Source organism: Benincasa hispida, chromosome 9 (assembly GCF_009727055.1).
Source record: "Benincasa hispida cultivar B227 chromosome 9, ASM972705v1, whole genome shotgun sequence".
Classification (NCBI taxonomy): Eukaryota; Viridiplantae; Streptophyta; class Magnoliopsida; order Cucurbitales; family Cucurbitaceae; genus Benincasa; species Benincasa hispida.
In genome coordinates this window covers 6,061,002-6,076,213 of record NC_052357.1, presented here as the reverse complement: position 1 = coordinate 6,076,213, position 15,212 = coordinate 6,061,002, and the positions used below count along the sequence as shown (strand labels likewise).

The following is a 15,212-nucleotide window of genomic DNA, read 5'->3' as shown; positions in this document are numbered from 1 at the left end:
AAAGCATTAAAAAAATTAATTAAATACCACTTTTGTTCATGTATATTTAATTATTATTATTATCTAATCATATTCAACAAAAATCATCTTTCACTTCTTAAAAATACACAAATGGAATTTGTACATTTCCATAGGCAAAAAAGGAAAAAAAAATTCTCAAACTTACCATTAATAATTGTTTTTAAATATCAAAATATCTCTACCTATTAATGATAGACAATAACATTTTATTATATTTATAAATATTTTTATTATTACTGTCATTTAAAACAATTACACTATTATTAATCACAATATGATTTAATTTATTGAAATTAATTTTAACGTAAAATTTATTTGAGTTCCAATTATAAGTACTTTTAAAAATTGATTGTTACATCCTCAAGTTGGAAGGAGACCAAAAAAGATGGAGGCAATGCATTCATTACAAGTAAATTAAATATGACTTAACATTTTATAAAAAAAAATTGGCGATTTTCTAAATAAATAATTACTTATAATAAGCCTAAACAAGAAATAAAATTGTTTAGGGAGAAAAGGGGTCATAATTGTATATGGGAGAAAAGGGGTCATAATTGTATATGGTTGCCCTGCCAATGTCGTTGCCTTTTCGATTGATTAACGTCAGCACTATTTTTGCTGAAGAATATGAAGGACAATAATGCCAATCTCACCCTCACTGTCTTCTGTGGGATAGACGACATGTCGTAAATCCGCGAATTCCTCTGTTGTCTGCCTTTGCCTTTTTCTCTTCTAACGTTTCCTCCGCCAATTCCTGCCTCTGCTCCCTTCTCCTCCTTTTCCTCCTCTCTGAATTTTTTCCAATCACATATTTAGGCTTAAAAAAACACAATTTTAGAATCTATTAGTAGGAAGGTTCAAAATACCAAACAACTCAAATAATCTTTACAACCCAACCCGAACTTTAAATGTTAGGTTAAAGTTGTTTCTATTTTGTAGGGTCGGATTGAATCTCAAATTGAATAAATATTTCTGGTTGACCCAACCTAACCTAATATATATATATATATGAAATTTTGAAGTTTTAATATTTTTCATTTAGAAATATTTGTTTTTGTTTAAAGTTTGTAATAGATACCATGAAAAATTAGTATTTAACATTTGAGTTCTATAAGATTTTAGTTATTAAATGTGTCGTAGATAAATTTAAGTATTTTAAATTAATTGGAAAAAAAATTTGTGGTTAGATTATAGATTATGTTCAAATCTTTTGGATTATCAACCCAACCAACTCAAATTTTCAAAGGATAAAAAAAATATTACAACCCAAACCAAGTGTTCACCTACATATTAGGTACAAATTTTTAAGAAAAACAGAACTCAAATATTAAAACTTGTAGGTTTGACACTTTGAATTTTGTTTTATTTTGACATATAGTTCTTATACCTTCAATAAATATTAAAATTAGTCCTTACATTTATCGTTGATTTTTCCGACGAAAATTAGTTTCAATTAACATTTTGTTTTCCAATGGTTGTGTTTATGTGTTCACATAAAACAAAAACAAAATTTATAGAAAATGCATAATAATAATATATATTTTAACCCAAATTAAAAAAATATATATTAGGGGGTATAATTATGATATAGTGTACTAACCCCCATGGAGAAGCTGTGCACGTGAGCCTGGAATGAGTTTAGGTTGTTCATATCGGAAGAATTTCGCTTGTTGCTGGAAGTCGAACATTCGGAGTACGAGGACGAGGACGACGAAGACGAGAAGTAACTTGTCGGTGAGTTTGGTCCGAAACCGTCCATGTCGTCGTTGAACATTTCTTGGAATAGTTCCTGCAGTTTTTCGAAGCTTTCTTCTCCGTTTTCCTGTCGTTTTTAATATTCCCAATAAAAATGGTCATAATTCAAAATTCCAAATTCACATGGGTAGAGAACCCTAAAAAATGGCAAAAATAAATAAATACAAAAAGAGGGTCCCACGAGGATCTCTGTGGTGAGCTGATTGGTTTTTCTCTTTGTGGGGCCCTCGCCGGAAGATTTCCTAGGATTTCCAACACGCATGTGACGAGATTGATGACACGACACAAACTAAAAGTTAAATCGCTCCACAATCTGGGCCGACTTTTGTTGGACCATCGGCCCATTTCTCTCACGCCTCTCTCTCCTCTCCCTCTCCTCATCATCATTTTTTTTTTGGTGTTAAAAAGAGCATTTCATTTTGTTAAGGAAAAGTTTCGTTTAGAATTTAGGCAAGTTTTTTAAAGTAATTTTAGTTAGTTAATTTATGGTTATATTAGCTTCATTTTATAATACCTTCAATCATTTAAACTATCTTTTAACTTCCTTGGGGGGACAAGGTCCCAAAAGAGAACACATGAACCAAAAAATACTTTTATAAAAAGTACTTACCAGTTAAAAAGGAAAAAAAAGTAGGCTAGTTACCCAATGAAAAATTACTATGAGGTCATTTTTTTAATTATTATCTTACAGAAAATTAGCATAATATAGACGTAGCTTAAAATATTAAAGTGTTGTTGACTTGAAGAAAAAAAAAAGAAATATATTTCTTTTTAATAAAATAGATTGTGGTAATCCCCCGCCCCAGTTAGAATCATACCAATACTAACAACGTCCTCTAGACTATCATAATCGTTTGCAATTTTTTTTTAATATTTTATCGTAAAGTTCAGATCTCCTCGAGAATAAGAGAAAGGACTTACGTTAGGCTTGGTTTGGTCCATCATGGCAACCATTTCGGTCAAGAAGTCTCCCATGCCCTGCAAATGAAGTGAACCAAACACAGAGTCTTAACATTTGGGGGTGACCCCACCATTTCCCTGACCAAAATTCCGTGGGGAACCCCAAAACCAAACAACACTTCATTAGTTTCCACTCCACAATTTTTTATCTTTTTTTCCTTTAATTATTTTCATTTCAAACTTTTTAAACAAATACAAATCAAATTAAAATCCAAATTATTAGGGGGAAAAAAAAGAAAAGGAAAGAAACCGAAGGAGCACCGTAGTTAAGATGTGGAGAAACTTACGTTATCATCATCATCATCATCACTATCATAAACTCCAACGTCGTACAACAGCCGTTTGTTGGCGTCCGATAAAACTACACCCCATGTTAACCACAGTAAAAAACCAAACCAACGCCTCGTAATATGGGGAGAAAAAAAAAAAGAAATACCAAATCTCGGGAAATAAATAATAGTTAGTATTAAGATTATAATATTATTTTATTTTGATCCATCCCAAAAGTTTATACTTTAATTAATTATATTCTCAAAAGTTAAAATACCCATTGCCTTAACTCTTAAATCTTAACTATAATTTCCAACATAAACATAAATGGTAGGGACCATCAAATATAAATTATCCAGCGTAGTTTCATCTCTAAATTGTGAGAAAATTTTAAATAAAATAATAATATTATTAAATTAGTCAACTATAAAAAAATATATATAAAAAAGAATCAAAATAATAATTGATAATACAAATTTATTATAATAAAAAATAAATATTTATTATGAAATTCAAATTGCACCCAATAAGATTTTAAAATGAGTTTTATTTTTACTACTAATATAAAAGAGGACAGCATCACAAATAATAGGTGCAACTTAAGTTACATTATATGCATGCCTTACTCTCATCATAAAAAATATTAAAATATTTCAAAAAAAGAAATATGAAGAATTTGTCAGTGCTACCAGATCTCTACAAAATTTTCAAACTGAAATTACAAACACTATAATAAATAAAAGTGAAAAAATATTTAAAACGACTAATTATTTAAATCGTGGAAATTATTAAATTACTAAATTCCTAAAATAGGGGGAAAAAAAGAGACGGAAAATACCAGAATAGGCTTGCTGAATAGCTTGAAATTTCTTCTTAGCTTCTTCGACGAACTTCGAATCTCCCGAAGCCGAACACCGATCCGGATGCCATCTCTAACACAGAACCAAACGAAAATTCTTCATAAGAGTCATAAATTTAAAGGAAAAAAAAAAAACAGAGAGATCAAAGAATGATAACCCTAATTAATTAAATTACCAGAGCCAATTTCTTATACGCATTTTTAAGCTCGGCTTCAGTACATTCCTTCTTCAACCCCAAAACGGCATACAGATCGTCGTTTTTCTGTTTCTCACCAGCCATTTGATTTCCTTCAAACCAGAGTACTCGGCCAACGTTTCGTTTCGAGGTGTTTTCTTTTTTCTTGTCGACGAATTTACAGAAATCGGAACTTGCAAAACGAAGAATCGGAACGATCATTCATGTTGATGAATGAGAACGACATGTCGAACGACGGAGGGTTTAAGGGAGAAGAATGGAAGGCGATCAAAGGGGAAACAGGGGGGTCTCTGTTTTTGGTTTAGAGGCTCAAGAACACTCCAGAACCATGACCATTTTATAGTTTTTTTTAAAATTTTTTTGGGGGAAATAATAATTTTATATTAGGGAGGAATGAAAGGAGATGGGAGAATAGAATGTGTCTTATATTGGGGTTTTAGAGGGTGGGGGGGATAAGGTGGAGATGTACGGTTGAGATTGAATCTGAGAGTTGGATATTTTTCTCAATTAAATGTCTCCAGAAACTTCTGTTTTTACTGTGAAAAAGGTCATGTATTTTTTTTTAATTTATTACTATTTAAATAAAATGTTAATTTAAAGCATCAAACCCAGTTGTGAATGTGACGGATAATGTAACAAAGCCCCGTGTGGGTCCCGCTTGCAATTTGCCTCCGGATTTGAACTTTAGGTTAATCAACTTGTCACTTTATCGGAAAATATACGAAACCTGTGTGATAAATTTTTAGACCTGAGTTGATTATTATATCTTTGAATTATAATAATTTGTATTTGAGATCTAAACTATTTTAATTTAAATTATAATAATCGATAAATTATTTTATTTAAGATAGAAAATAATAGACATTATAATAAGGAGGGATAGAGATTATGAGTGAAAATAACACGTTAACAAAGTGGGATATGAAATAGTAATATTATAGTTAATTATATGTTACAATAGTTGAAAACACCAATTATTATTATTGAAGCCTCTACTTCACCTCTTAAATTGGTGGCCCAGAATATTTGGATTTTTTAAAGTTATTTATTTGTTTTTATTTTAGGTAATGAATTATAATAAATATAAAGAAAGATTCAAGCACAATCAAAACATAAATAAAAGAATCAAAATGACAAATAAAATTTCTATATTAAGGGTTGATTTGGACTGATCTAAGAAAAAAGTATTTTTCAAAAAAATTATTTTTATTTAAATACTTTTGACAAAAAATATTAAAAATACACTTCAAAAATTATTTTGAATGATTACCAAACACTTCAATTTTTCATCTACATAATTATCGTATTAAGAAAAAAAAAACAAATAGAATAAAGAAAATAACAATGACAAATAAAACAGCCACCACACATGAAAGTTATTCTCACACAACTGAAGAAAAATGTCTATTTAACGGATGGATTATCATACACCCCAACCACATATTCTTCAACTATGCAGATTAATTAAATCTCTAGGTTCGTTTGGATTGATCTAAGAAAAAAGTATTTTTCAAAAAAGTTATTTTTATTTAAATATTTTTGACAAAAAATATTAAAAATATACCTCAAAAATTATTTGGAGTGGTTACCAAACACTTCAATTTTTTCTAAAATGATTTATTTTTTAATTTAAATACTTGAAAATACATTCTAATACATTCCAAACACACCACATTAAATTCATAGTTAATAACTCGACTCACCATCTCAAAACGTCCATTTAGAAGTTGAAAATGGTTAAATTACATATTTAATGACCAAGCTTTGAGGTTTATGCCTATTTTGCATAAAATTAACAAGTCTCTAAGCTTTCGAATTTTTTAAAATTCATCGATTTACTAGACACGATATTGAAAGCTTATAGTTTAATTTGACATAAAATTCAAATTTATAACTAACGGTTTGGTTAACTTATTTTAAAAATTGAATTTATCAAAAACTTACTATGCATAAATTTGAAAGGGTAAGAATTATTAAACATTTTTTTTAACGTCAAAGACCAACTATATGTAAAATCTAAAATTCAAGATGTAAACTTGTAACTTAACGGGAGAAAGTTACTTTTATTTGTTGAAGTTACATTTTGGTCTCTAAATATTAATGACTAATAATTTTATAATGGATTCGTGTATACCATGTCCCATTAAGTTGTGATGGAGGTTTATCGTGTTTATTGATCAACGAATGCATTTTAAATAAATGTGTTCTTAATTCAAATAGACGAAATTATATATATATATATATATATATATATTACAAAATAAAAATTATTTAGAAAATATCTTAACATTTCGTGTGTTTGGTAAAAATTCTCTAATAGGCTTGGGCTTGGTTGGTCCATGGACCTGACCTTTGGGCCTATTTAACTGGATTTGAGTCTAATTTAGTATTCGGGCCAAATTAAACCTATTTTTAGGCTCCATTGGACCTTAGCCCAAATTATAATATCAAAGTGAACCAAAATAATTTTATCCAATCCAACGGTCATTGATGAAAACAAGTAGCATAATCAGAATCTGCTAATTTATGTCTTTAATTTCAACTTGGGACACATGTCAACTTTTAATTTGTCCCAGATTTAATGATTTGTAATGTCATCATTAGTTTAGGAAATGACGTGAAAATTTGTGATTGGTCCAAAATTTCTCATTAAAAAACCACACAAAATAATGATCACAATGGAAAAGCTCCACAAGATAAGAGTTAAAAAAGTGTTGAAAATAAATGCTTTCAATGCAGAATGATTACGCATTGGTCACATACCTGTCGTACGTCAAAACATTTAGTTTATCTCTATCAAGCATCCTTGAAGGAAAAAGAGAAAATTGTGGAAGCAAATTTTTCATACCAAGATAATGACATATTCGGCCGGTCTCATATGAAAAATTTGAATGTGACAGACTTCTTTGAATCTCCCGAAGAGAAAATCAACAAAATTGGTGGAACATCAAGTGTTTCCTTTGACTTTGAAATATCTAGATTTAATGTTTTTTTTTATTCATCTTTATGTTTTTTTCTTCTCTTAGTAGATGCTAACCTTTGTATATTCCAGATGTTGTTGTTCTTATTGTAATTATTTTCTTTTAATGAAGAAACCTGGATCATTTTCATATATTGGGTGACTAAAAAATGAGTAAAAATGTCTGGCAGACAGTGCAGCTACACATACAATACTTACAAGTAGAAAATATTTTTCCAAACTAACAATGCTAGAAGCAAAAGTCAATATAATATCAGGTTTTGCAAACCTAATTGAAAGGTTTGGAAAAGAAAATATTATTTTGCCTAGAGGAACAAATTTTACAATTGACAATGCATTGTTCTTACTTAGTTTTAAAGATATATGTTGTAAGGGTTATCATATTGCGATTGATAGAAAGAATAATATGAAGTATCTTCATATCATATCTTTTGTCTTATATGAAAAACGTATACTGAAAGAGTTATCTACTTTATCTTCTGAATTATATTATACTCATAAACGAGTAATTGAAACATATGCAACAATGAACTTGAAGTTCATGAATTCAGACATATTTACAATTTGGCATGATCAATTGGGTCATCCAAGATCTATAATGATAAGAAAAATTATTGAAAATTCAAATGCACACCCATTGAAGAGCCAAAGGATTCTTCAATTAATGAATTATCATGTGATGCTTGCTCTCAAGGAAAATTGATAATAAGACCATCACAAGCTAAAGTGGGGATTGAATCACCTACATTTTTAGATTGAATTCATGGTGATATATGTAGACCTATTAACCCATTAAGTGGACCATCTAAATATTTTATCATATTAATAGACGCATCCAGCAGATAGTCACATGCGTGTTTATTATAAAGTCGAAATCTTGCATTTGCAAGATTAATTGCTCAAATAATTAAGTTAAGAGCACAATTTCCTGATTATACAATTAAGACCATTTATCTTAATAATGTTGGTGAATTTACATTTTAATTTTTTTATAATTATTATATGTCAATTGGGATAAGTGCTGAACATCCTTTAGCTCATGTTCATACACAAAATGGTTTAGCATAATCATTCATAAAGCGTTTGCAATTAATTGCAAGACCATTGCCTATGAGAACTAAACTTCCTGTATAGAGACATACTTTTGCATGCAACGTCACTTATACGCATAAGGCCAGGAGTTTATCATAAGTACTCTCCATTATAATGAGCTTATGGCTAGGAGCCAAATATTTCTCATTTGAGAATTTTTAGATGTGCAGTATATGTTCCAATTGCTCTACTAAAATGCAGTCCTCAAAGGAGGTTAGGAATATACGTGGGATATGATTCCCCATCAATTATTAAATATCTTGAACCTCTGATGGGTAATGTATTTACTGCACGATTTGCTAATTTTCATTTTAATGAGACAAATTTTCCAACATTAAGGGGAGGAATTAAGAAGTTGAACAAAGAAATTACATGGAATGTATCGTTATTGTCTCATTTAGATCCCCATACAGACTAATGTGAACTTGAAGTTCACAAGATAATTCATTTGCAAAATATAACAAATCAGTTACCAGATACATTTATAGATGCAAGTAAAGTAACTAAATCACATATACCAGTTGCAAATGTTCCATCGAAAATTGATATCCCAACACAGCAAGTTGTCACTAATGAGTCTGGAACATGCCAGAAACATGGTAGACCCTCCAAAGATAAAAATCATCGAAAAAGAAAAATAATAAATAGTCAATAAGACTTGGTTGAGGTTATAAATACTTATAAAGAAGTCATTGACATGACTAGTGAGGAAGGTGAAATACCAAAAGATGATAATGAAATTTCAATAAACTATGTCATGACAAGAAAAAAATGGAAACGAACTAATATAGTTATTAACAAAATTTTTGTATATAATGCTACTCTTATATTATATCTGAAAATGAGGATTCTAAACCAAAATCTGTTGAAGAATGTCGATAGAGAAAAGATTGGCTTCAGTGGAAAGAAGCAATTGAGGCAGAGTTTAACTCACTTTCAAAATGTCAGGTTTTAAGACCAGTAGTTCGAACACCAAAAGGTGTCAAACCTATGGGATACAAATGAGTATTTGTAAGGAAAAAAATGAAAAAAATGTGGTTGCAAGATATAAAGTAAGACTAGTTGCACAAAGTTTTTCACGAAGACATGGTATTGATTATGAGGAGACGTATTCTCCGGTGGTAGATGCAATTACATTAATATATTTAATTGGTTTAACTGTGTATGAAAATATTGACATGCATTTTATGGATATAGTTACAACATATTTATATGGATCTCTTGATAATGATATTTATATGAGAATTCTAGAAGGATTTAAGATACCTGAAACATATAAATCAAATTCTCGGGAATTGTATTAAATAAAGTTACAGAGACTGCTATTTGGATTGAAACAATAAGGACATATGGGTACAATCCCCTGAGTGAATATTTATTGAAAGAATGATATCAAAACAATCTAATATGTCCATGTATTTTTATAAATAAATCACAATCAGGATTTGCTATTATACTTGTATATCTTGATGATTTAAATATAATTGGAACTCCTGATGAGATTTTAAAGGCAATAGAATATCTTAATAAAGAATTTGAAATGAAAGATCTCTAAAATTTTGCCTTGGCTTACAAATTGAGCATTTAACAAACGGGATATTTGTTCATCAGTCAACTTATACAGGAAAATTTTTGAAAAGGTTGTATATGGACAAAGTACATCCATTGAATATTCCAGTGGAAGTTCGTTCACTAGATGTGAAGAAAGATATATTTCGACATCGAGATGATAATGAAGAACTTCTTGGTTCTGAAATACCATATCTTAGTGCAATTGGTTCATTTATGTATCTTGCTAATAATATAAGACCATATATTACATTTTTAGTAAATTTATTAGCAAGATATAGTTCTTCTCCAACAAAAAGACATTGGAATGGAATTATGCATATACTCTGTTATCTTCGAGGAATGATTGATATGAGTTTGCTTTATTCAAATAAATCAAGTTTTGGTCTAGTTGGTTATGCAATTTTCGGATATTTATCTAATCCACACAAAGCTAGATCTTAAACAGGTTATCCATTCATATGTGGAGGAACTGTTGCATTGTGACGATCAGTGAAACAAACCATAACAGCTACTTACTCAAATCATGCTGAATTTCTTGTAATTCACGAGACTAGCCGAGAATATATATGACTAAGATCAATGACTCAACACATTCGTGAAACATGTAATCCGTCTTCTAATAAAAATCTTCCAACAATATTATACGAAGACAACACAACATGCATATCCTAAATCAAAGGATGAGAGGAGATAGAACAAAGCATATTTCACCAAAGCTTTTTTACACTCATGATCTTGAAGAAAATGACGATATCACTATATAATAAATTTGTTCGGAAGATAGTCTGGCATACTTATTTACAAATATATTACCTACCACAATCTTTGAAAAATTAGTGCATAACATTGGAATGCGCCGACTCAGAGATCTCAAGTGATGTTTCCATGAGGGAAAGTAAATATATTTTTTAGGAGTATAAATTATATGAAATATGTACTATTGTCCTTTCATTGTGATTTTTCCCCATTGGATTTTTCCCTAGTAAAGTTATAACAAGACATATTTCATATATATAATGGACATCTAAGAGGGAGTAATATAAATATTATGCCTAACCCAATAACGAAAGTTTCATAAGGGAACTGAAGCAGGCTACCATGAGACAAACAAAAGATCTTCTTTCTAAAGAGATTCGATTCGGAACTATTATATGTCCAAGGTCCAATATTGAAATAATTTCAAAGGTTTTCCTTGACTTTGTCCCTGTCAACAAACAATTCGAAATGCCTCGACTTTTTTAGAACATGTCCGAGTCAAATAGTAATGATTTGAAGCACCTCTTTTTACACTATTTCGGAAACCCAAGGACTCAATCGTATGGATATGTAAAATACAGGATTTTCAGAAGAAGATGCCATTCGTTTGATGAGAAATAAAAAGGAATATTGAAAATTCGAGTGGCTGAAGCTGAATCTTTTACTGGTACATGGACAACTGTGTGGATCGATGGGCACGGGGGGATCAGTTGGACCTTTGATTAATTAACAGTTCTTTTTTTGATTGACCTCCTACTTGCTTTATAAGAGGTCAAATTTTGATTTCTGTTAAATTATTTCAGTATAATTTTCCATCTACCCCGTGTTCCTCGAATGGATCTCTTAGTTGTTGAGAGGATTGCCCAAAAGCAATATATAAGACATACCCAGTAAAACTTACAAGTAAACCAGATATAGAGATGGCAACTAGGGTAGCCTCTTCCGTCCCTCAGGACCAACAAGGGGTAGTACAGGAATATTCACCTGCTGTCCATCAACTATGCCTTTCGACTTGATCTTAGGCCCTGATTCACCCTCCGTGGACGAACCTTGCGGAGGAACCTTTAGGTTTTCGGGGCATTGGATTCTCACCAATGTTTGCATTACTCAAGCCGACATTCTCGCTTCTGCTACTATACCTGCTGCTGTAGCATTATAAACATTATTATTACTCTTACTCCCGTGGGGATAAATCTGACTCCTTCCCCTGTTCCCGCCTACGTATATAGGTGAAGTTTAACTCCTAAAGAAGCACTTCATGAAGCCTGTCGGAATTTGATTGATTGATTTATTCCTTTTTTACATGCGGAAGAAGAAAAAGAAAACTTCCATTTAAAAAACAATAAAATTCTACCATACTCCGTGCAACTATTGTTGTTGTTCCTGCAAAGCCTACCCAAAGGTTCAGGCCGGATTGTAGGAAGTGGGCGATACGTTTTTGTATTTCTATGAGAAGCTCTACGGCACCCACGATTCCGAGTAGTAAGTCGTCGGCATATCGCGCGTAACAAATCCTTATTAAGTAATGGGTTTTTAAGGGGGCTTGCTTACGGTCCAGGCGTCTATGCTCATGTTAGTGGTCATTGACCACGTATCATGTCTCAATTTCCCAAAGTGTTGGCCATGCATTTTAACATTACATATTATTAGTGTTCATATAATCCATCTCCTACTTACCAAATTGCCTACAAATAGTGGCATTTGGTGGGTTTTGGAAGACACACATTAGACAAATTCTAAAAATTGAAAAAAATGGAGAATTTAGAGAAATTTCTTATTTTATATTTTGCTATTTTATTTATTTATATATTATGTTTTTATTTATTTTAATATCTGTTTTTATTTATTATATTTATTTTAATATTATATTTTATTGATATCTATGTCCATGGTACTCCTCAAGTTCACAACATCAATAAACTTATAACAAGCACATTAAAAGTTATTAATTACACTAAAGGTGTTTATTTACAAATTAATTTGATCGATTACAAACATGTTATTTAGAAGAAAAAAATTGACTTTATGCAAAAATAAATCATTTTTAACAAAGCTATTGTTGTGTGGTTAATTGGTGATGGGACTAATTGAAATGGAAGGGAAAAAAAAAGAAAAGAAAGAATCATGTTTTAATTTCTCTATCAAGAAAAAGGAAACAGAGTTATGTGGTGATGATAGAAGAAAAGAAAGACAAAATTAATATCTGAAAAGGAGATAATGGAATAAATATTTTTGGCAATGTTCCTAATAAAAATCCATTCCATATATAAGAGAGGCATTTATTTATGAGAGAATTAAAGGCCCAAAGTGAAGATTTGAAAGAAAAAAGAGGCCCACCAACAAAAGAACTTATGGTCAGAAGAGAACTAAAAGTGGTCCATTTGAAAAGGCCTTAATTTCATAAGCCCACGTGAATTCCAACCATATTCACGTTCGAATGTCCTGGAACTCACGTGCCCTTACTTTCCTACTTTTACGGCATCAACGCCACCACACGTTACACACATTTTTATTTATTTTTTTATTTTTTAATATTCTTCTTGAATTTCATTTTCCGACTTTTTAAATATCTATTTTTGTTTAGAGTTATGAAACTTCGGGAGGGTGATTATTGTTAAACATTATTGTTGATAGATGAATTTTGGTCCAGAGAAAATGCATCGACCTTCACATGACAACAACGATAAATTTGTATTTAGAGAAGAACGTGACTTGTAAGACGAAAAGAACTGCACACAATAATGCTTGCTACATAGACTCTGATGTTAAGTCAAAAAGCGTATATGTGGGACAAGTAGAGAGTTCGAGCATTAGAATGGACTTATTTCCTCTAGAGTTATCATGATGTATTTATAAGCGTAACTTAGGGTCTTCCCTTTAGGGTTTCAAAATGTATTGGGCTTATTCTCTGATCTATTGGGTTGGGACATGTGAAGAGCGTGCCCCTTTTGATATTTTGCTAGGGTCAACCTTAGCCAATGCCTTGATCGAGCACATTCATTCCGTCATATTTTGGGTCTAAGATAGGCCTAAGCCAACCCCTTTTTTTAGTCTTGTGTTGGTCCAAAATTGTTATCTTTGACCAAAATCATGCTATTCTCTTGGCCTTGTTTATGTTATCGCTTGATATCAATTATGCCATTTGGTCCAAATTCATCTATAATAATATTTATTTTTTTTTAAATAAATATATTGCTGTCATGATTTAGCTAAAAAAGAAAAAACATCTTACCCGACATTCATGTGTTTAATGATAAATTTATAATTTGGAAAATAAATAACTTGAAATACAAAAAAAAAAAAAAAATTTAGTGTTCAAATTAGAAATGAAGATATAATAGAAGTCAGAAATTCAAATTACCTCTCATGTTGAGCTATAATCATGTATTTGTAGAGAAATTGATTAGTTTATCTTAATCCCTTAAGATTAGCTGGAGCTTTATTTCTAATAGTGAACATGTTAGGATTGAGTCTAATGAACTCAATGATTAGTTGAACTTGAATTTATTTGAGTCTAGTTCGACTTATTTTCCTTAGTTTTTTTTTCGATCTTTACCCTATTTCGTCATATTTAAATTCACAAATTACAAAGTATATGGTGTGGTCTTGAGTATGCATGCATGTAAACAACACACTAATGTCTATGTTGAAGTTATTTATGAGTTTTGATGAGCATTTGTAAGTAAATATTATTTAATTAATTATTATTTTTTCCATTTTCATCTGATGTTGGAGTAAAATTCGAGAGTAGATGCCAAATAGGTGGGAAATATTATAAGACTCCTTTTGATCATTATTTAAGTTTTGAAAATTAAGCATATAAGTTCTATTTTCACCTCTAAATTTCTATGTTATATTGTCTACTTTTTACCAATATTTTAAAAAATCAAATTAAATTTTACAAACTAAAAAAATATAATATTTTATTTTAGATTTTATCTAAACTTCAAATGTGTTTTTTCACTCCATTTATGCGAAGAAATGATTACAAAATGAAGCTCTAAATTTTTCATACCTTGTATTCTTGATCATCACTTATTTAGAAGTTGATTCCTTAGAAAGAAAGTTTTGAGATGAGAGGTAGGTCAAAGAAGAATCTATTTCATTTTAGTTGTGGACTAATAATATTTTTCTTTTTGTTCACTATGATTGGTAAGGAGGTTAAAAAAATCCGACAAACCTGAATAATCTGAACGACCCAACTCAAATAACAAGGGAGTGTTTGGATAAAATGTTGGTTATTATAGTCATAGATTATTATAGATGGGTTATAATAGTTTGTGTTCGGGGTGTAGATTATTTTAATTTGAATTATAATAGTATGTGTTTGAGGTTTAAATTGTTTTAGTTTGAGAACGAAATAGTAAACGCTGTAGCAAAGAATAAAAAAATGATGAAGGTAAAATAGTAAAAAATGTAGCAAATGGGTGTTTTGAAATAGTGTTGACTGTAGCTAACTGTAACAAGAGGTGGTTATTATATGTAATTCGGGTTAGTTTTAAGATAGTTCTCGCCCCGAACATACCCTAAGGGTTAGGTTGGGTTAATTTTTTATTTTTTTTATTTTTGTTGGGTTGGATGGGGTTACAGGTTGGCTAAATAAAAATTTGAGTTGACTCAACCTAACCCAAATTACATATATATTAATAATATATATATTTCTTTGTTTCAAGTTTGACTACTTTGAATCAATGAATTTATGAACTTTTATTATTTTTGTTTTAAAACTGTCATGATGTTTATATTTATT

General features: G+C 30.3%; 1 protein-coding gene across 2 annotated transcripts; it reads right to left on the bottom strand.

The window, feature by feature from the left end:
- Positions 1-386: 386 nt before the first annotated feature.
- Positions 387-4,465, bottom strand: LOC120086203 (dnaJ homolog subfamily B member 6-like). Of its 2 annotated transcripts, none has more exons than XM_039042740.1 (6): positions 4,042-4,465; positions 3,845-3,938; positions 3,024-3,097; positions 2,698-2,754; positions 1,622-1,843; positions 387-810 (listed from the first exon to the last, which is right to left on the bottom strand). In XM_039042740.1, exons 1-6 carry the CDS (start codon positions 4,261-4,263, stop codon positions 754-756), a joined length of 726 nt encoding a protein of 241 aa, XP_038898668.1. In that variant the 5' UTR covers positions 4,264-4,465; the 3' UTR covers positions 387-753. The 2 variants fall into 2 exon arrangements, with proteins under 2 accessions (XP_038898668.1, XP_038898667.1); XM_039042739.1 differs by having other exon boundaries at positions 387-838; positions 4,042-4,464.
- Between the last annotated feature and the right edge of the window lie 10,747 nt (positions 4,466-15,212).